General features: G+C 52.7%; 1 protein-coding gene across 2 annotated transcripts in view; it reads left to right on the top strand.

Moving 5' to 3' along the window:
- SQSTM1 (sequestosome 1) overlaps positions 1 to 17,696 on the top strand; it is a 55,523-nt gene that overhangs the window by 36,257 nt on the left and 1,570 nt on the right. The window contains exons 1-7 of one of the 2 annotated variants that reach the window (XM_065917255.1): positions 8,385 to 8,625; positions 10,445 to 10,540; positions 11,061 to 11,290; positions 11,377 to 11,518; positions 12,274 to 12,354; positions 16,775 to 16,989; positions 17,258 to 17,453. In XM_065917255.1, coding sequence (XP_065773327.1) covers positions 8,421 to 8,625; positions 10,445 to 10,540; positions 11,061 to 11,290; positions 11,377 to 11,518; positions 12,274 to 12,354; positions 16,775 to 16,989; positions 17,258 to 17,453 — 1,165 coding nt within the window. In that variant the 5' untranslated portion in view covers positions 8,385 to 8,420. Of the gene's footprint in view, positions 1 to 8,384; positions 8,626 to 10,444; positions 10,541 to 11,060; positions 11,291 to 11,376; positions 11,519 to 12,273; positions 12,355 to 16,774; positions 16,990 to 17,257; positions 17,454 to 17,696 lie in introns of those variants that run through there. The other variant, XM_065917256.1, reaches the window with a different exon arrangement.

Genomic DNA, 17,696 nt, shown 5'->3' with positions numbered 1-17,696 from the left:
GTTCATCATCTTGGCTCTACTCCCGTGGCTCAAACTGTCTTACCTTGGGCTAGTTACTTTATCCTTTCTGTGCACTATGTTGTGCAATAACTGCAAGACTCTATGATTTAATAATGGTATATTTTTCAAAGCCTGAGGGTCTGACCTGCTTGTGGTAGTTCTTGACCAGGCTTCAAGAAGGACTCGGAGAAAAGAAGCCTGAGGACTTCTTCAAGAAGCCTGAGGACTCTGTGGGAGAAGGCGAGGGTGGGATGTTCTGAGAGAACAGCATTGAAACAAGTATACTATAGAGGGTGAAACAGATCACCAGCCCAGGTTGGATGCATGAGACAAGTGCTCAGGGCTGGTGCACTGGGAAGACTCAGAGGGATCGGATGGGGAGGGAGGCGGGAGGGGGATCGGGATGGGGAACACATGTAAATCCATGGCTGATTCATGTCAATGTATGGCAAAATCCACTACAATATTGTAAAGTAATTAGCCTCCAACTAATAAAAATAAATGAAAAAAAAAAGAAAAAGAATAACCACCTGAACATTGCAGGCTTTCCGGAAAAGGGAAAGGGTTTTAGAAGCTCTGGCTTTGGCAAATAAAGAAATGCTCTGGCCTGTAAGGAACATGGCTCTTCTGTCTCGGGTCCTTGGCCAGAGCTAATCACATGGTCTGACCTCAAGGGAGCAGGTGAATTAATGTATATAAAACATTCAGCTGTCATTTTGTGAAAGGCTGATGATCAATTGTAGATTATGCTGCAAGGGATGATGTCATGCAAGTGTGTATGCCAGAAGAAGGGTTTAAAGGTATTGGTCTATGTGGACATTAATCTTTTTGAACACTTGCTAAGAAATGGCCAGAAGGGAAGAGGAGTTTGACATGTTAGGATGTTAAAAAAAGGTGGATTTAAGAACTAAACCATTACGTGACTCTTCCAAAAAGCAGAAAACCATTCAAAAGTGACCCAAGATGATTCCGATGTCAAATACAGCAGATTGTACTGAAGTCCATCAAACTTGAAGGAAATGTTTCAAATTCTATATTTAAGGGGGGTGGTGGGAGGGAAAGGGCAAGTAAAGACTGAAAAAGTTTAGTAGCACTATCAGTAAATCATGTTTTCATATGAGATTTATAGTCATGGAGAGAATAAAGTTCTATCTCCTTGCCTGGGTTTTATATTGAATGCATTGGTCCATAAAGGATTTGTATCACAGTGGATGGGACAACATTCTGCTCTGAACTAAAGGTAATTCTTTCAGAGACATAATCTGCTTACCCAAACCAGTCTTTGATTCATTTTACTTTCAATAAAGCATGAAAGTGAAGAACTGGCAAAAAAAAAAAAAAATTCCAGAATACTTCCCAGCATGAGAGGAGCACTATGAGAGTGTTGTTACTTTTATTTTCCGGGAGCACAGTCAATAGGATGTGGCCACGCCATCATGGCCATAGCCGACCCTCCACATCTCTGGTCTGCTCTGCGGTGACCATCACTGCCATTGGGAACCCTGTGACAGGCACAGAGTGGGAGGTGGTGGTTCTGTACTTTTGGATACACTGACCAAGACCAAAGTCAGGACTTAGCTGGTGGTGCCGTGGATAAGAATCTGCCCTCTAATGCAGGGGACATGGGTTCAATCCCAGGAAGGTGTCAAATGCCGAGGAGTGACTGAGCCCACACACAGCTACTGAGCCACAACTACTGAACCTATGTGCTGCAACTACTGCAACAACTAGTTCGCCTGCCTAGAGCCTGTGCTCCGAGACAAGAGAAGCCACCACAATGAGAAGCCTGAGCACCGCAACCAGAGAAAGCTTGCGGAAAGCAAGGAAGTCCCAGCACAGACAAAAATAAATTTAAAGAGAAGAAAAAAGACCAACGTCAACTGGTGTAAGCCATCTCATGAGCCAGCACTAGGCCTCCAGGGACCCAGAGGCTTTCAGGCAGGCTCCTGCTTTCAGATGACTCCAGTGGGCATTTCCATGCCCATCCCTGATCCAGGGGGCTATAGATGCTGTCTGGCTAAGCTTGGGTCATATGCATATTCCACCCTATCCACAATGATAGGGGAGAAATGAATCCTCAAAGGAAAATTTCCATCCAGAAAAGGGACAGAAATTGAACAGGTGAGGATGAGACAGGCTGAGACCTGGGACCCTTTCCAGCAGTGCCTGCACGCAAACATCTCCTCCAGCAACAGACTACAAAGAAACTATAAGGGACTGGAAGTAACTGCATGCATGCACAATTGGGGCCAATTATGAGCAATAGCATACAAAAAAAGCCAAAACCCAGCTGTTGCTTCTAAGGTGCCTGGAGCAAAAGTTGGGTATCACATGATCCCTGCAAATGGGAGCAGCAGAGTAGGCAGACAGCTAAGCCACCCTTCCAGGGTGGATCCACCAACCCTCTCCACCCTCATTCCATGTTAAGTGTTGGGTGGGTGTACTCTCCTTTGGCTCTTGTCTTCTTCTATCAGAGATTTGGAATGGTGGGCCATGTGTAGCTGAAACAGCATTAAGCTGGCAGCATTTGTAAGGACAAACTAGTTACAACTCAAGCTGGAAGCAGGCAGCAGACTCCCAAGGAGCAAGGGCAGGTCAACCCAATGTCATTTAGTCACTAAGATGTGCCCAACTCTTTGTGACCCCAAGGACTATAGCCCACCAGGCTCCTGTCCATGGGATTTCAGGCAAGAATACTGGAGTGGGTTGCCATTTCCTCCTCTAGCGCATCTTCCTGACCCAGGGATTGAACCTGTGGCTCCTGCTTGGCAGGTAGATTTTTCAACACTGAACCAAAAAGAAAACCTGAAGTCACCCATAAGCTGCCCCTATTGCACTCACTTGCGTTTTTATACTTTCTGTCTCCTTCCCCTGGAACCTGATTCATTACACCCTATGCAAATAGGGGATGGTACCAGCATTTGCCTGATTGCTTACGCCCAAGACCAGAGGTTCTCACTCAGGTCCTGGACTGCCCCCTTCATGGGCCTTTTTTTTTTTTCCTTCTCCCTCTGCCTGGTTCCACCATTTTGGACTCTTATTTTTTCCTGCTATTCTAGCTACCTGACATAAGAAACCAGTTCCGAAGGCCTTCTTGGTGGGTCTTTTACCAATTTCTATTGATTAAAGAGTCCACAAGCCCAGGTGTTAACACAGGGACTGGGGAATGCAAAATCCGCGGGTGGAGAGGGGATTTAGCCCCCTTTTCTTGCCAGAAGTCTCTTCTAAGGCAAATAGCCCCTTCTCCAGAACTGCGTGGGCGGGGGAGGTGGTGGCGGAGAGGGAGGCGCCCTTCTCTGGCGCTGTGACCCATGCGCTGTGATTTCTCACCACCTGACACGCTTTTAGCCAGGGCGCAGTGGCTGCCATCCTGCCAACTTTGGCATGACCTCCAGGGAAATCAGGCTTTGTGCCTCTCCTGTCCTCCCCTCTCTCCTTAGCTCAGGGCCTGCCACACAATATCTCCTGGGGGCCAGGCAGAACGGGATACTGAACACCCAGCATCAGGGCCCGCCAAGGCCACCGCACGCCCTTCTCTTGTCCAGTCGCTTGCGTGAAGCCCAGGCACACACTCCCCCCGCCCCCGAGGCAGAGCGGCTGGAACACCGCTGCCCACCTCGGCTCGCGGCACCTTTTCAAGGGCTGGTCTGGCGGCTGCTGCGCGATGCGGCCCTCACCGGAAGGGGGCGTCCGAGACACCGTTTTTACCAAAGGTCGAAGGAGGTGCAGCGCCATCCCAGCTCCAGAGACAGGGTTACACGATAAAAGGCACGCGCTACGTCCAACACTCGACCCCAAAAATGCTACCCGAGCTCCCCCAAAGTGCAGGCGCTGGGACCCAGGCTGAGCAAAAGGGGTGCCCTGCGCCAGGAGCAGAGGGCCCCCAAGGCCTTGAGGGTAGCTAGCTGCTACCAAGAGGCAGCGGCTGGTGGGGAGCCTGGCAGGAGGGCGGGACTTCAGAGCACAAGAGAACGCCACATACTTTTTCCAGAAGGTTTTCGAAGGGAGCCGGGAAGAGGAGGGACACTGACTGGACCCTGACAAGCAGCGGCCGTCCGTTCCACGTGATCCTAAACTCCCAACCCGGTCAGGAAAGCGCTTCTCCCCGCACCCGCCCCTCCCGCGGCTCGGCCGGAGAGGCGCTCCTGAGAGACTGCGGCCCCCAGTCCAGCTGGGACCCCCGGCACCACCTGCTCCTCCTCCCCCTCTGCCTTGAGCGGCTGTCCCCCAGCCCGGAAGGCCTAGGCACCTCCGTGGGTCTCCGCCTGGGACACCAGATCCCGTCAAGGGTCGCCCCACCATTTCAGGTTCCGCTCCCCCACACCTCATGACTCCTGCCTTGATTCTCCCCGCCTTCGGCAGTCGAGCTAGTCCTTTCCTTCCGAGGGGCGCCCAGGGGGATGTCTCCAGTGGGGGCTGGAAAGGCCCGCGAGGGGCGGGGCCCTCGGATCCCAACCGCGACCCTCCTCCGAGCGCCCCGCCCACCCTCCGGCCTGGGGCAGGATCCACGTCACTTCGTCCAGCGTTTTAGGGCACCTGCGACCCTGCGGCCGACTACACCACTTCTGACACGCGGGTCTGCCGCATAGAGCGAGGTGTTCGCTCCCTGTCACTGCAGGAAAACCGAAGCCCCTGTCGGCTTTTCAGGCCGGCAGTGACCCCGCCCGGCACCGGCAGTCCAAGGACACGGACTGGAGAAGGGTCTGGCTGGTGGATGCCGCTTGGGGTCGGCTCCAGCCCCCAGGGGCCCGCTGTCCCCCTCTAGTGACCCCGCAGCCCGAGTTCCGGCCGCACCCCTTCCGGGCTGCCTGTTCCCGGCAGGCGCGCTGGGCCTGGGTCTCTGCGGGAAAGGCCCCTGGCGCCGCCCCCCGGCCTCCCCGGCTTCTGCGTAGGTGAGCGCTGTCTCCACGGCCCCTGCGCAACGTCCCACTCCGCGCGCGCCGCCCCCACGACCCCCACGGCCCTCACAGGGCCTGACGGCCGCCAGCTCCCGTCTAGTGCGAGCAGCCCAGCCAGAAGGGAGCCAACAGCTAGGCAGGAGGGCCCCGGGGGCTCCCAAGGCCCACAGCTTGGCATCACCTAACTCTCCAATCAGGCCTCCTCCGTAGCTTCATCTCCTTCCCCCAGGGCCACTGACTTTTTGAGCTCCTTTTCTTTCAGAAGCCACCCTCCTGCACCCATGATTCCCTGCGGGCTGAGCTGTGCACTTTTGCCAGAGGGCTAAAAAGGAGGTGATACCCAATGCCTGGGAATTTTCCCGAGGGTGTGGTCAGGGAAGGCCCTACTGAGGGGACATTGAGAGTGGGAGATTACAGTGGGAGGCAGTGGGGAAAGCGATCTAGGAAAGGGGAGGAGCCAGGAAAAAGTCACCAGGTGGAATGATTTGGTTGGGAGAGGGTGTGTCCCTTCCTTGTTAGGGAGAGGCAGAGAACAGCAGACAGGTCCTAGGGCCCTGTGGCCTGGAGGCACCCTACTCATCACACCGTTTTCTCATGGAGAAACGAACTCAAACCTTGGGCCTAATGTTGGGGTGGGAAAAGCTTGATTTCCTGTAATCTTCCATATAAACGATGGCCCAGAGCAGCTCAGTCTGAGTCTTGCAGTGGGTTTGTTTCTGGCTGCCCCACCACACACGTCTAAGCTTGGCTCCACCTGGCAAAGGAAATAAAGGAAACTTAAGGAAACGATTGTCAAGGGATGGGATTGAGACAGGTTGGGTGGGACCTGGGAACTTCTGCTGCAGTGCTGCAAGTTTGCACCTGGACACACTTCTCAAGCAACAAAATACAAAGAAACTATCATTGTTTAGTTGCTAAGTCACGTTTGACTCTGCCACTGCATGGACTCCACCAGGCGCCTCTGTCCATGGGATTCCCAGGTAAGAATACTAGAGTAGTTTTCCATTTCCTTCTCCAGGAGATCTTTCCAACCCAGGGATCAAACCCGGGTCTTCTGCTTGGCAGGCAGATTATTTACCACTGAACCACCAGGGAGGCCCACAAAGAAATTTTTAAGGGACTAAAATAGCTATGTGCATACAGTAATTGGGGCAAATTATAGACAAAAAAGGTACAAAAAGGCTAAAAAACCCAACTGCCACTTCTGAAGAGCCAGCAGAAACGCAGTTATTGCACATGCCCCCTCTCCTGCATTCAACACCACCTAAGGGGTGGGCAAACCACCCAAGCCACCCCTTCAGTCAGGCCCCCTGGATACACCACATACCCTCACCCCCATATAAGGAACAAACTCATGGTCCCCCACTCCATCAGGGAGAGAGCTAGCCAGAAACCTGTTCTTTGTTTTCCCGCCCCTCTGCTGCAGCAGGGGCCCCAGTAGAGCCTCCTCCTCGGATCTTGTGGACAGATCTCTACCACCCTGGCATCTACTTGCTCTTTTGGCCCCGGGGCCTGAAGAGACCCATGCAACAGTTCCCCACCTTGATTGCCTGCCTGATAAGATGTCATTGAGGTGGGTGGCAGCAAGGGGGCTGGGGATCCCCTTGTTATGACGGCTGGTCATGGGATGCTGACTCACTGCCGGCCAGACCACCTGACCTCAAGCGCAGGCGGAGAGGGCCCTGCCAGGGAGTTCCCCGGCTGCCGCCTTGTTTACCTCCAGCAAGCCTTGGGGGAGGGCCGGGGGAGTGAGGGCAGGGCTCAGGAGTGAGGCATGCTGGGAAGGCCAGAAGCCTGGCTCCCCAGCGTGGGGGGGGGGGGGGGGTCTGCCTGCTTCCCAGGGCCCCAGTGGGCTCCCACCCACTTTCTCCCTGAGCTTTCCATTCGTCCCTGCAAAACCACCACTGTCTCAAACAGCCAAAAGGCAAGAAAGCAGATGTCTTCCTAGGGGCAGCCTCTGTCTCACCCACCCTGGTTTAAACACAGAGGCCGTGCCTGGAGTCCTTCCTGAAATCTGAGGGTCCCTAGAACTACAGGGCTTTGGTGGTGAACCCCTCACACTCTCGGCTGGGGACGATGAAGCTCTGGCAGGGGGTCAGGAAACCAGCTCTTGCCTTGCCCAGGGCTGAGTGGCTCGCAAGCTGCTGAGTCACACAGGGGCACCTGTGGGCCACTACAGCCTCCACCCAGCACTGCTCCCTCTTTGCCCCTTGACGGTCTGTAGGGCAGTAGGCAGAGAGGGTCCTTTCCCAGGCTCAAAGTAGGGATGCTGGGAGAAACCTGAGAACAGACTGTCCTCTTTAGAGGGTTCTGGACAGCGGTTCAAAGCCTGCCTACTCTGGAGCTCTCTGGGAAGGACAAGCCACCCCTGTGAACAGGTCACAGTTGTGCTTCCACAGCATGGCCCCCTTGCCTCTGACTGGCTAAATCCAACTGACCTTCCTGTCGTCTCCAGGTTTCCCATTCCTTTAAGTTTTACCTGCTTTCACAAACCCCACCATGAAAAAGCATGAATGTGACTCAGCAGGTTTGATTTTCTACTCACAGAACCATACCTGGGAGGGTTCATGGTGACATACCTTCCCGACTACCTTCTTCTCAGACACTCATCCCGACCCCTTCCCCCAGGCTGTTTGAACCGGTCACTTTTGTCACATTAAAGCTGGAGATGCCCAACACAAGAAGGAGGTAGGCTGTTGATCTGCCTATTGGGCTGCCCATGAGGCCCTTGGGTACCATCTGATGACACATGAGTGTCCAGGCACCAACGGCGAGTCTTTTAGGGAACATTGAACACTTGGTGGCTCCTGAGGCTCCAGGAAGCCTTGGCAACCCCGCCGAGTCAGGTGGGGATGGGAATATTTTGTGCTGTCCTGGCACCTCTGAATCCTACCCTCTATCAAACTGGGAGCTCCTCTGCTGCCTGCGCTTCAGTTGGGAGGGTCTGTCCCTCCACTCAGTAAGGGGTTGTCATGGAGGATGCTGGGGATGGTGGAGTGGGCTGCCACCTGAGAAGCTGATGGCTTCAAAGGGAGGGGCTTCTGACAAGAGTGGCAAGGTCAGGACAGCACCTCTGGAGCCAATTTGTTCTAGATGGCGGTGCCCGCTGAGTGCCTAGCAGCTTCCTGGCTTCGGGCTTCTGTCGCCCACCTTCCTGCTGCACTGGGCATCTCCAGGCCGCTTGGGTTCTGCTTTGCTGAGTCACAGCCAGGACCAGACCTGGGACGGGTCCCCAAGTGAAGAGGCCGGCGAAGGATCTTTGATGTCGGAGTAGGGGGCCGGCCTCTTGGGGTCTCTGGTGCATTAGAGGCAGTGAGGAAAGGGGGCGGCAATTAGGGGGCCCGGCGCCCACGAGAGGGTAGTGGGTCTGGGGCTCCGGGAGGGCGGCTCGCGAGCCCCGGCCGGGCGCTCAGGCCCCGCCCCCAGAAGGCGGCGGGGGGCGTGGCTTCTCTCGGCCCTACAAAAGCCGCGCGCCTCCACCCGCAGTTGCCCAGCTGTGCTCCAGCTCCTCGAGTGGCGGTGATGGCGTCGCTCACCGTGAAGGCCTACCTTCTGGGCAAGGAGGACGCAGCCCGCGAGATCCGCCGCTTCAGCTTCTGCTTTAGCCCGGAGCCCGAGGCCGAAGCCGAGGCCGCGCCTGGCTCCCGGCCCTGTGAGCGGCTGCTGAGCCGGGTGGCCGCGCTGTTTCCTGTTCTCCGACCCGGCGGCTTTCAGGCGCACTACCGCGGTGAGCGGGCCCGGCGCCCTCGGCAGCGGTGCGGGGACGTGACGCAGTCCTGTCCTGCCGGGCGGGGCGACGGCCCCTTCGCCGCGGCCTTGGCGGCGCCCGCGGGAGTTTTCTCTGGCAGCTCTCTGGGTGGATGGCGGCCCGCGTGGGCCCCTAGCTCGGTCCTTGTGACGAGGAGCGGTGGCCGCAGCCAGCCCTTGACGGGGTGTTTGACGCCTCCAGGCCCTCCCGGCGAGTCTCAGGCCTGGCGGCGTGAGAGGCCTTCTCCCCGCGGTGATAGTGCAGATTTTGGCGAGGGCGCGCGGGCGTCCTCACCTGCTCCCCCAGCGCCTCCCCTCTCGGGTTACACCGACTCCTGGCCGCTGCCGGAGGCCGGGTCTGCCAGCGCCAGGTGGGGGTTGTGGAGAGAACCCGGAAGAGCCGGGGCGGGCAGACGCGGAAGGGCCGGCGGGGAGAGCGGTGACGCCGTTAAATGCCCCGGGAGGCGAGGCGCTCGGTGGTGCGGCCTGCCCCTTGAGTTTCCCGCGGGTGGCTGGCAGAGGTCCGGCGGCCTCACGAACACCCAGGGCTAGGCGGAATCCAGACGTTATCCCACTGGCAGTGATGAGAGGCATAAGATGAAAACGTTCTTGAGCAGTCATGGTGTAGGGACAGAGCCCAGGAAGCAGCTCAGTTTACCAGCTGCGCGGTGAGAAGCTGACTGCTGGGTGTGGGGTTAGGGGAGGTGGTTGTGCTGGGAGGGAGGCGGGCCCGGGTACGTGGGGCGGTGCTAGGCCCTTCCTCTGGACTGCTGCCAGGCTCCCAACTGTTTTTTTCCACCTGTTTAAAAATTAGCGATTTTATTGAGCTACCATCCCATAGAATTCGTCCATTTAAAGTGTACAGTTTTTACCGTATTCACAGATTTGTGCAGCTGTTATCACAGTCATCTGGGAATCTTTTCATCACCTTCTGAAGAAACTACCTTTTAATAATCTTCCCATCCCATGCTTCCAGCCGTCAGATACCACTAATCTGCTTTATGGATTCCCTTGTTCTGGACCGTTCATGTAGAAACATGTAGTCTGTTGTAACTGGCTTCTTTTATTTGGCATAATGTTTTTAAGGTTCACATATGTTCAGTATGTATCGGTATTTCATTCCTTTTTGTGGCTGAGTAACATTCAATTTTATGGATACAGCACATTTTGTTCAGCTGTTCATTAGTTAATGGACGTTTGAGTTGTTTCTGACTTTTGATCCAGCCGCAGTTTTTGTGGTAGATGTTGCATCTGGTGACCCACAGACCTGCAGATGTATGGTGTGGTTTGTCCTACATGGTGGCGTTTTAAACCATTTGCGCCAACATCTAAAAATTGGAGACTACATACAAATACATAATTTTAACTTTGTTGGGGGCAGAAGCAGGCAGATGTAGTCTGCTTTAGTCTTCTAAGCCACAAGCGGTCCAAGGGGAGCAGGTCATGGATGGGGATCTCTACAGCTGATGTGGGACTGGGTCTGGCTGGATGTGCACGGAGATGGCAGCTTTCTGACGGGGCAGCTGGCCCAGAGGCAAAGCAGTGGTGGTCAGGCGCTGCCACTGCTGCCCCCGTACACACACTGCTTCTGGCGGGTGTCCAGGGCCCAGGCTGGAGCCCTTGCCCTCCAGGCAGTGGCAGAGTGAGTGGGTGGTTTGCCCTCAGCTCTGCCTTGCTCTGGGTCAGACAGGTGGGCTTCAGTTCATAGCCTTGCAGGGGCCCTTTAGCAGCCCTTTTCAGCAGCTTGTGTCCAACTGAGACACCCTGGGTGCTCACGTGCTGTCTTTTAAACAATCTAGATGAGGACGGGGACTTGGTTGCCTTTTCCAGTGACGAGGAACTGACGATGGCGATGTCATATGTGAAGGATGACATCTTCCGTATTTACATTAAAGGTAAGGGGCTGCTCTGGGGTGCTGCCTAAAGCCTGGTGCTCCCTGCTGAGTGAAACTGGCTTGAGGTTATGAGAATTCTCCAAAGAAGGGGTGAGGAGACTGGGGGCTCTTTTAAGACAGGACCATCATCATTACGAGAGAAAGGAGGCTGTGTCCACCACAGGGGATAAGGTTGGAGGGTCTCTGGGTTCACTCTTTTCTTGAGGGGGGGTTCACTCTGGATTGCGATCATGGGCCAGGGAAGCTTTGGGGTTTATTTTAGTGCGGGCCAGGACCACAGGCATACGGACACAGCTCTCTGGCGCTTTGCTCCTGCCTGGGCCACACGTGCCCAGGTCACGGGTGCAGGGATTGGAACCTCTTAGCAGGTTCTGAAGCTGCTTTGTTACTGTCAGTTGAGCAGCTGAATCCAGGTGGATTCAGTGTCTGGAGGGTGGCACTGTGGGCCTTCTGACTGACGGCCCCCTAGTGCCGACTCTTCGTGGCTCACCGAGTCTCCGACTCTCCACCCTCCTTGCAGAGAAGAAGGAGTGCCGAAGGGATCACCGCCCCCCGTGTGCTCAGGAGGTGCCCCGAAACATGGTACACCCCAACGTGATCTGTGATGGTTGTAATGGGCCGGTGGTGGGGACCCGCTACAAGTGCAGCGTCTGCCCTGACTATGACCTGTGCTCTGTCTGCGAGGGGAAGGGCATGCACCAGGAGCACAGCAAGCTCGCCTTCCCCAGCCCCTTCGGGCACTTCTCTGAGGTGAGTGGGGCTTCCTGTGGGTGGGTGCCGGGTAGCAGGAGCCCCCTGACTGGCACCACCTTGCCCCTCTGCCTGCCCCTTCCTAGGGCTTCTCTCACAGCCGCTGGCTCCGGAAGCTGAAACATGGGCACTTTGGGTGGCCTGGCTGGGAGATGGGCCCACCGGGGAACTGGAGCCCACGTCCTCCTCAGGCAGGGGACGTCCACCCTGGTCCTGCCACGGAATCAGGTGAGGATTGTGTCTGCTGGCCTCTGAATGGTGAGATCTGAGGGCCAGCAGAGCTGGAGGGCTTTCTCTGTGCCCTGAAATCCTGCATGCCTGTGGCTGGCCTAGGCACTTTGTGGCCATTTGTGCATTTAATCCTCCTAAAATCCTGCAAAGTGCAAGCATTATCTCCATTGTCCAGTTGGGAAAATTAGGTGCCTCGGTGCTCAAGGCCACAAGTGCACCTGCCCTGCCCTGGTGGCCCTCACATGCAGACGGGGGGCCCCTCCAGCACCTGTGTCTCCACCATCTGCTCTCTTCTTGCTAGTTGTTAGGAAAGTCAGAGCCAGATTTGCTCAAGTCTTGTAAAACAGTTCTTAAGTTAAAAATTTACACATAGCTTGCATTCTGAACTTTTAGATTCTAGTTTTATTCTGATTTTATTAGTATTACTGTGTCCTTTGATTCACCTTGTCTTTATGGACAAAGATGAGGGTATTTGGTTTGAGTAAATAATACTTTTTTTGGGGGAGGGGGTAAATTATACTGTGTGTACCAAGTTTCTAGGCACCAGGAACGTAGATGAAGGGGGAGTGGTGTGAAAGACAAAGGGGCCCAGGAAGTGACCTAGAGAGGGAGAGAGAGAGAGGGAAGCAATAGGGTGTAGGCTGCTGGGACAAGGCCCCGGGAGTAGGACTTCTGGGAGAGACAGGACTGTGACAGGTTTCAGTCATTGAGATGCTTTGAATTAAAAGTATCTTTGTTTTTTGAAACCAAAGCCTCTGGTCCATCAGAAGATCCCAGTGTGAATTTCCTCAAGAACGTAGGGGAGAGTGTGGCAGCTGCCCTCAGCCCTCTGGGTAAGTGTCCCTCCTTTGATATCAGCAGAGCGTTTGGTAACCAGCGTGCAGGCGGCTTTCAGTTGGGATACTGCAAAGGAGGGGCAGCTGATGTGTCTTTGAGACCAGTAAGGATTTGTTGCCTCGTATCCATCAGTCTTGACCAAATGCTGCACCACAGGCTGCTTGAGGTTGAATTCCCTGACAAATTCTTCAGCTTTCCACACAGAGTGAAATGGAATCAGCCAAGAATCAGCCAGCATTTGGTTGGGTAATCCCGCTAGGGAGGGTGACCAGGCTCCGTTTTAAGGCTGCCCTTCATCTTCTTTCTGCTTGTTCCTTGGGAGACCAGTCTGTGTTTCTCCTTACTTGAGCCTTGGGGCTTCTTTAAGGACTTCAGTGAGTAGTTAGTTGAGATGCCATATTGCTTTTCTTCCTTTTTGCAACCCCCACCTTTCCTGGTGCTTCCTAAGAACTGGGCTTGTGCCAGTGCCAGAGAGAAAGGAATGAGGGAGGAAGGTTCTCATGTCTGCTGCTGGATTCCCAGTGTGCAGGCCAGGGTAGGTGTCTGGGTGGGTGAGCTGTGCACCTTCATAGTGTGACCCGGCCCAAGGCTAAAAGCTCCAAAACTTCAGAAAGCACCTGCTGTGTTGTGGCCATGGGACTCAGCTGATGAAGATGATTTATGATGGATCCATGATACCATCTTTGTGACTGCAATGGCAGGAAGTATCTACCCGGTCTGTCTAAAAGTTGTGTCCAATGTCTGAAAGAACGCTGTAGGACAGTGCCCAACCTCACCCACCACCCGCCCTGTGGCTCCCAAATAATTGGGAAATATGTTACTCCTAAATTCTGCCACTCACTTAAGACATAGTGAAGACATAGTAGGATTTTAAGTAATCCCAACTAATGGGTTGTTACTTTGAGGCCACGGAAAATTTTTCTTTGGAAGATAGTAAATCGACAGTGGTTCTGAAGTCCGCTGAATATCAGAATCACCAATGAAGGGTTGGTTTTTATTTATTTATTTTTGTGAAAGGGTATATATTTTGGTTTATGGAAACTTAAAACTAATTATCCCGGAAAAAAAAGTTTTCTTTTGAAAGAATGAACAAGATAATTTGGGAAGTCACAAAACCACGTCTACCTTCAGGCAGGAGACTTTAAAACAGTGAGGAGTTCTAGGTCCCTTGATTCGTTAAGTGGGTTTTGGGTAGGGTGAGGGGTCTGTGTGTTCTGAAGCTTTCCCAGGAGATTGTAACGCATGCTCTCCATTCCTGAGACCCATCTGAGCATGTGAAGCATTTCAAAATGACCTGGAGTCTCCACTCAGGACACAAGGGAATAATTTTAGAAGTGCTCAGAGGTCTTTGGCAGCAAGAATTAAGACCCTCTCTGGTCTTTCAAAGTGGATGGAGTGCTTTCTGCTAACTAGGGAGGAGTCTGCTGCTGCTGCTGCTAAGCTGCTTCAGTTGTGTCCGACTCTGTGTGACACCATAGATGGCAGCCCACCAGGCTCCCCCGTCCCTGGGATTCTCCAGGCAAGAACACTGGAGTGGGTTGCCATTTCCTTCTCCAATGCATGAAAGTGAAAAGTGAAAGTGAAGTCGCTCAGTTGTGTCCAACTCTTAGTGACCCCATGGACTGCAGTCCACCAGGCTTCTCCGTCCATGGGATTTTCCAGGCAAGAGTACTAGAGTGGGGTGCCACTGCCTTCTCCAAGGGAGGAGTCTGGAACCCTACAAAACAAGTTTCAGTGGAATGTGTGTTTGAGTAGCTGTTGATGAGAGCCATTCGAGGAATGGATTAAACTGTCTTTTTGGTATTTTCCTTTCTTTTGAGGAACTAACAGAATGACTCAGTCTACTAACTGCCTAGAGCAGGGGCCCAGAGGGGATGTAACCACTAATACCTCTCAGAGGGCAATCTGTACAGTGAGCGACTAAACCTTTTTTGATAAGTGCTGTGAGAGCCAGCTGAGCGAGAGCATGAGCCCAGGGCTGTACCTGGCTGGAGGTCACAGCCACTGACACCTAGGATGTAAAATAGCAGGGCCATGGAGTCTTCCACAAACATCCCCTACACAGAGGCTTTGGGGATAGCAGGGCAGAGACTGTGGTACAGCCTTGTAAGCCCTGAAGTCTCAGATTATCATCAAGTTGGAAAAACTCTTAGTTCAGTAATCTCAATAATCCATTACAGAAGAGTCACATCATTCACCCATTTTAGAAAGTATATGGGTATTCATTGTACTGTTCTTCTATCTTTTCTGATTATTTGAATGTTTCATAATAAAAATTGCAGGGGAAATGGAAGAAGAAAAACAATGTAAATATTGCAGATGGGGGTACCAGTTGCTAAGCCTGCTTTTATCTTTTCTGCCTGCTCCTCATACTCTACTAAAATAATAGTGAAGGGGTTAAACAAAATAAGTAAAGAAACATGGATAAAGAAAAAGGGAAAAAAATAATGGAGGACAAGATAAAACAACCTCATCAAACTTTGGAAGATGGAAAATGGATGGAGGAAAGTAGCCAAGAAGGGGTAACTTGAGGATTAATCTTGTAGGACCAATATAAGATGAAAGAATTCCAGAAAAGAACAGAGTAAACTGAAGGGAGGAAATGAACAAATACAAGACGGTCTCTTGGCACTAGGACATTAACCTCTGGATTAAAAAGGACCCCAGATGCCTTGGACAAGGACTGAAAAAGACCCCACACCAAAGCTTAGAATTGTCCTGTCAGAACCCCTGGGACAAGGAGAGACTCCTGAAACTCTCAGGCTGCTGTAAAAGCTTACAAACTTAAGGAGCACATTAAGAGCTGGAAGACTGACTTCAAAAGGCTCACCTCAAACGGGTTTTCAGCCTCGAATTCTGTACCCAACTAAAACGATCAAGTGTGGAAGCAAAACAAAGTTGTCAGGAATGAAACTGACAAGGTCCTAATCATCTTAGCTGGGCTTGGACCGTCTCTCTGGCCAAAATAAAGAAGCAAGCCCAGAATGCAGAAAGAGGTACTTGAAAGTGGCGCCCAACAGATGCGAGCGTGACAACGTAGTTGCCAGGATGGAAGGAAAGGCACAGGCGCTGTGCTTCTGGTCCAGAGAGCTGCCTGGCATGGTCTACAGGGGACAACCAGGGTATTGGATACACTACAGAGAAGCTGTGCGAGAATACGGGGAAAGTTCCCAAGTGAAAAAGAAAGCATCGTTACTGCTACAAATACAGGAAACTCTGAGGAAATAATCCCACCCCTTAGCCAGCAAAGAACACTATATATATCGTGGCACTAACATAAACACTGAGTGTTGTTTTTACAAAAATGTGAGTTTTTGAAAGGATAGGGGAAGGGGAGATAAAGTGTTGATCATCTAGAGTAAGAAATAAACGGTAAACATAAGTAGTCAGGAAAGAGAGAGAAAGCACATTGTCAGTTAAAAGTTCTCTCTGGAGCGTGGGCCAGGCTGTGTGGTGGGGGCAGGGAATCTATATTGCTTTTTTAATTTTATTGAAGTATAGTTGATTTATGTTTATTATGCTGTATAGCAAAGTGATTCAGTAATAACTTATGTGTATTTTCCATTATGGTTTATCATAGGATATTGAATATGGTTCTCTGTTATATAGTAGGGCCTTGATGTTTATCCGTTCTGTAGTCTTATATGTGACTGCACTGGGTCTTCCTTGCTGCGTGCAGGCTTTCTTGAGTTGGGGCAAGTGGGGGCTACGGTCTAGTTCTGGTGCAGTGGCCTCTCTTGTGGAGCACAGGCCCTAGAGTGTGCAGACTTCAGTAGTTGTGACACTTGGGCTCAGTACTTGCAGCCCACAGGCTCCAGAGCACAGGCTCAGTAGTTGTGGCACACAGGCTTAGTTGCTCCATGGCGTGTGGGGTTTTCCTGGACCAGGGCCCATGCATTGGCAGGAGGATTCTTAACTACTGGACCACCGAGGAAGGCCTCATTCTTTTGAGATTGCTTCACTCTAAGACATGACACATGTCCTTTGAGAAAGTAAACTGAATTAATAACATAAACCCAGAGAGTGTGCCCTCCCTTCCCTTCAGTGAGCATGTGCCCCGGCGTGTGAGAGACTGCCGTCTCCTGGGTCTCACACAAAGCTTGCATGGGCTGTCTGCCTGCCTGAGCAGGGTTAGCGTGTTCAGTGTGTGTGGTTTTCACATCATTAGGCCCCCCGCACGCAAGTGGGATGCCTCAAGTGAGGACAAGAACGTCCTCCGCACTGTGGTGCAGGGGACTTTGGCTGGCTGTGTGGTACAAGCTCTCACCCTGTTCTGAGGGCCTGGGCCATGCCTGCTATGCAGCTGCTGTCCTGCACAGTGAGGGGAAAACAGAGTCTGCTTATGGACTTCCTGGCTCTGCAGCTGACCTGGGATGTTACTATTAATCAAGTTGTTGTTTTCCCCCTGGCTTCTAGGCATTGAAGTTGATATTGATGTGGAACATGGAGGCAAGAGAAGCCGCCTGACCCCCGCCTCTGCAGGCAGTTCCAGCACAGAGGAGAAGTGTAGCTCTCAGCCAAGCAGCTGCTGCTCTGACCCCAGCAAGCCAGATGGGGACGTGGCAGGCACAGCACAGTCTCTGACAGAGCAAATGAATAAGATCGCCCTGGAGTCAGGGGGTCAGCCTGAGGCAAGCGCCCCCCCTAACATATCCAGAGCTTCTCCCAGCACCTGAGTCACAGCCCCTCACTGGCACTCACACAGCCAGCAGAACCCATTTCTGTTGCAGAGTTGTTGGTGGCATTTAAGTTGTCCTGTGAGCCCTCCACTAGAATTCTGTAAAGCAGGACTCTTGCTAGTCCTGCACGCCCTGTCTCTCGCCCTGTCTCTCGCAGAAGTTGAGGCTGTAGTCAAGTGGCATGTTCTCATTCTTGTGCTCACTGGGGGTTTTGTTTTAGGAACAGATGGAGTCTGATAACTGTTCAGGAGGAGATGATGACTGGACTCATCTGTCTTCAAAAGAGGTGGACCCGTCTACAGGTGAACTCCAGTCTTTACAGATGCCTGAATCTGAAGGGCCAAGCTCTCTGGATCCTTCCCAGGAAGGACCCACAGGACTGAAGGAAGCTGCATTGTACCCACATCTGCCACCAGGCAAGGGATTTCAAGTGGTTTTATATTACTCCCTTTTCCATTCAGAGCATCCTATCACTTGCTTCTAGCAACACAGATAGGCATTACATTCTCTACTGCAGGGCTTGTCTACTGATGTAAGAGAAATCTAGGAGTTGGTTTTGTCCTGTGTCCATACTGAGCCTTAGTAAGCTCAGCTAGTTTTAGTAATTTCTAAAACTTAACACACAGACCCAGAATTATGAAGGCAGATGTGATATGGCA

This window comes from Muntiacus reevesi, chromosome 1, assembly GCF_963930625.1.
Source record: "Muntiacus reevesi chromosome 1, mMunRee1.1, whole genome shotgun sequence".
NCBI classification, from domain to species: domain Eukaryota; kingdom Metazoa; phylum Chordata; class Mammalia; order Artiodactyla; family Cervidae; genus Muntiacus; species Muntiacus reevesi.
Note: the sequence above shows the minus strand (reverse complement) of the source record. Positions and strands in the feature narration are given on the sequence as shown.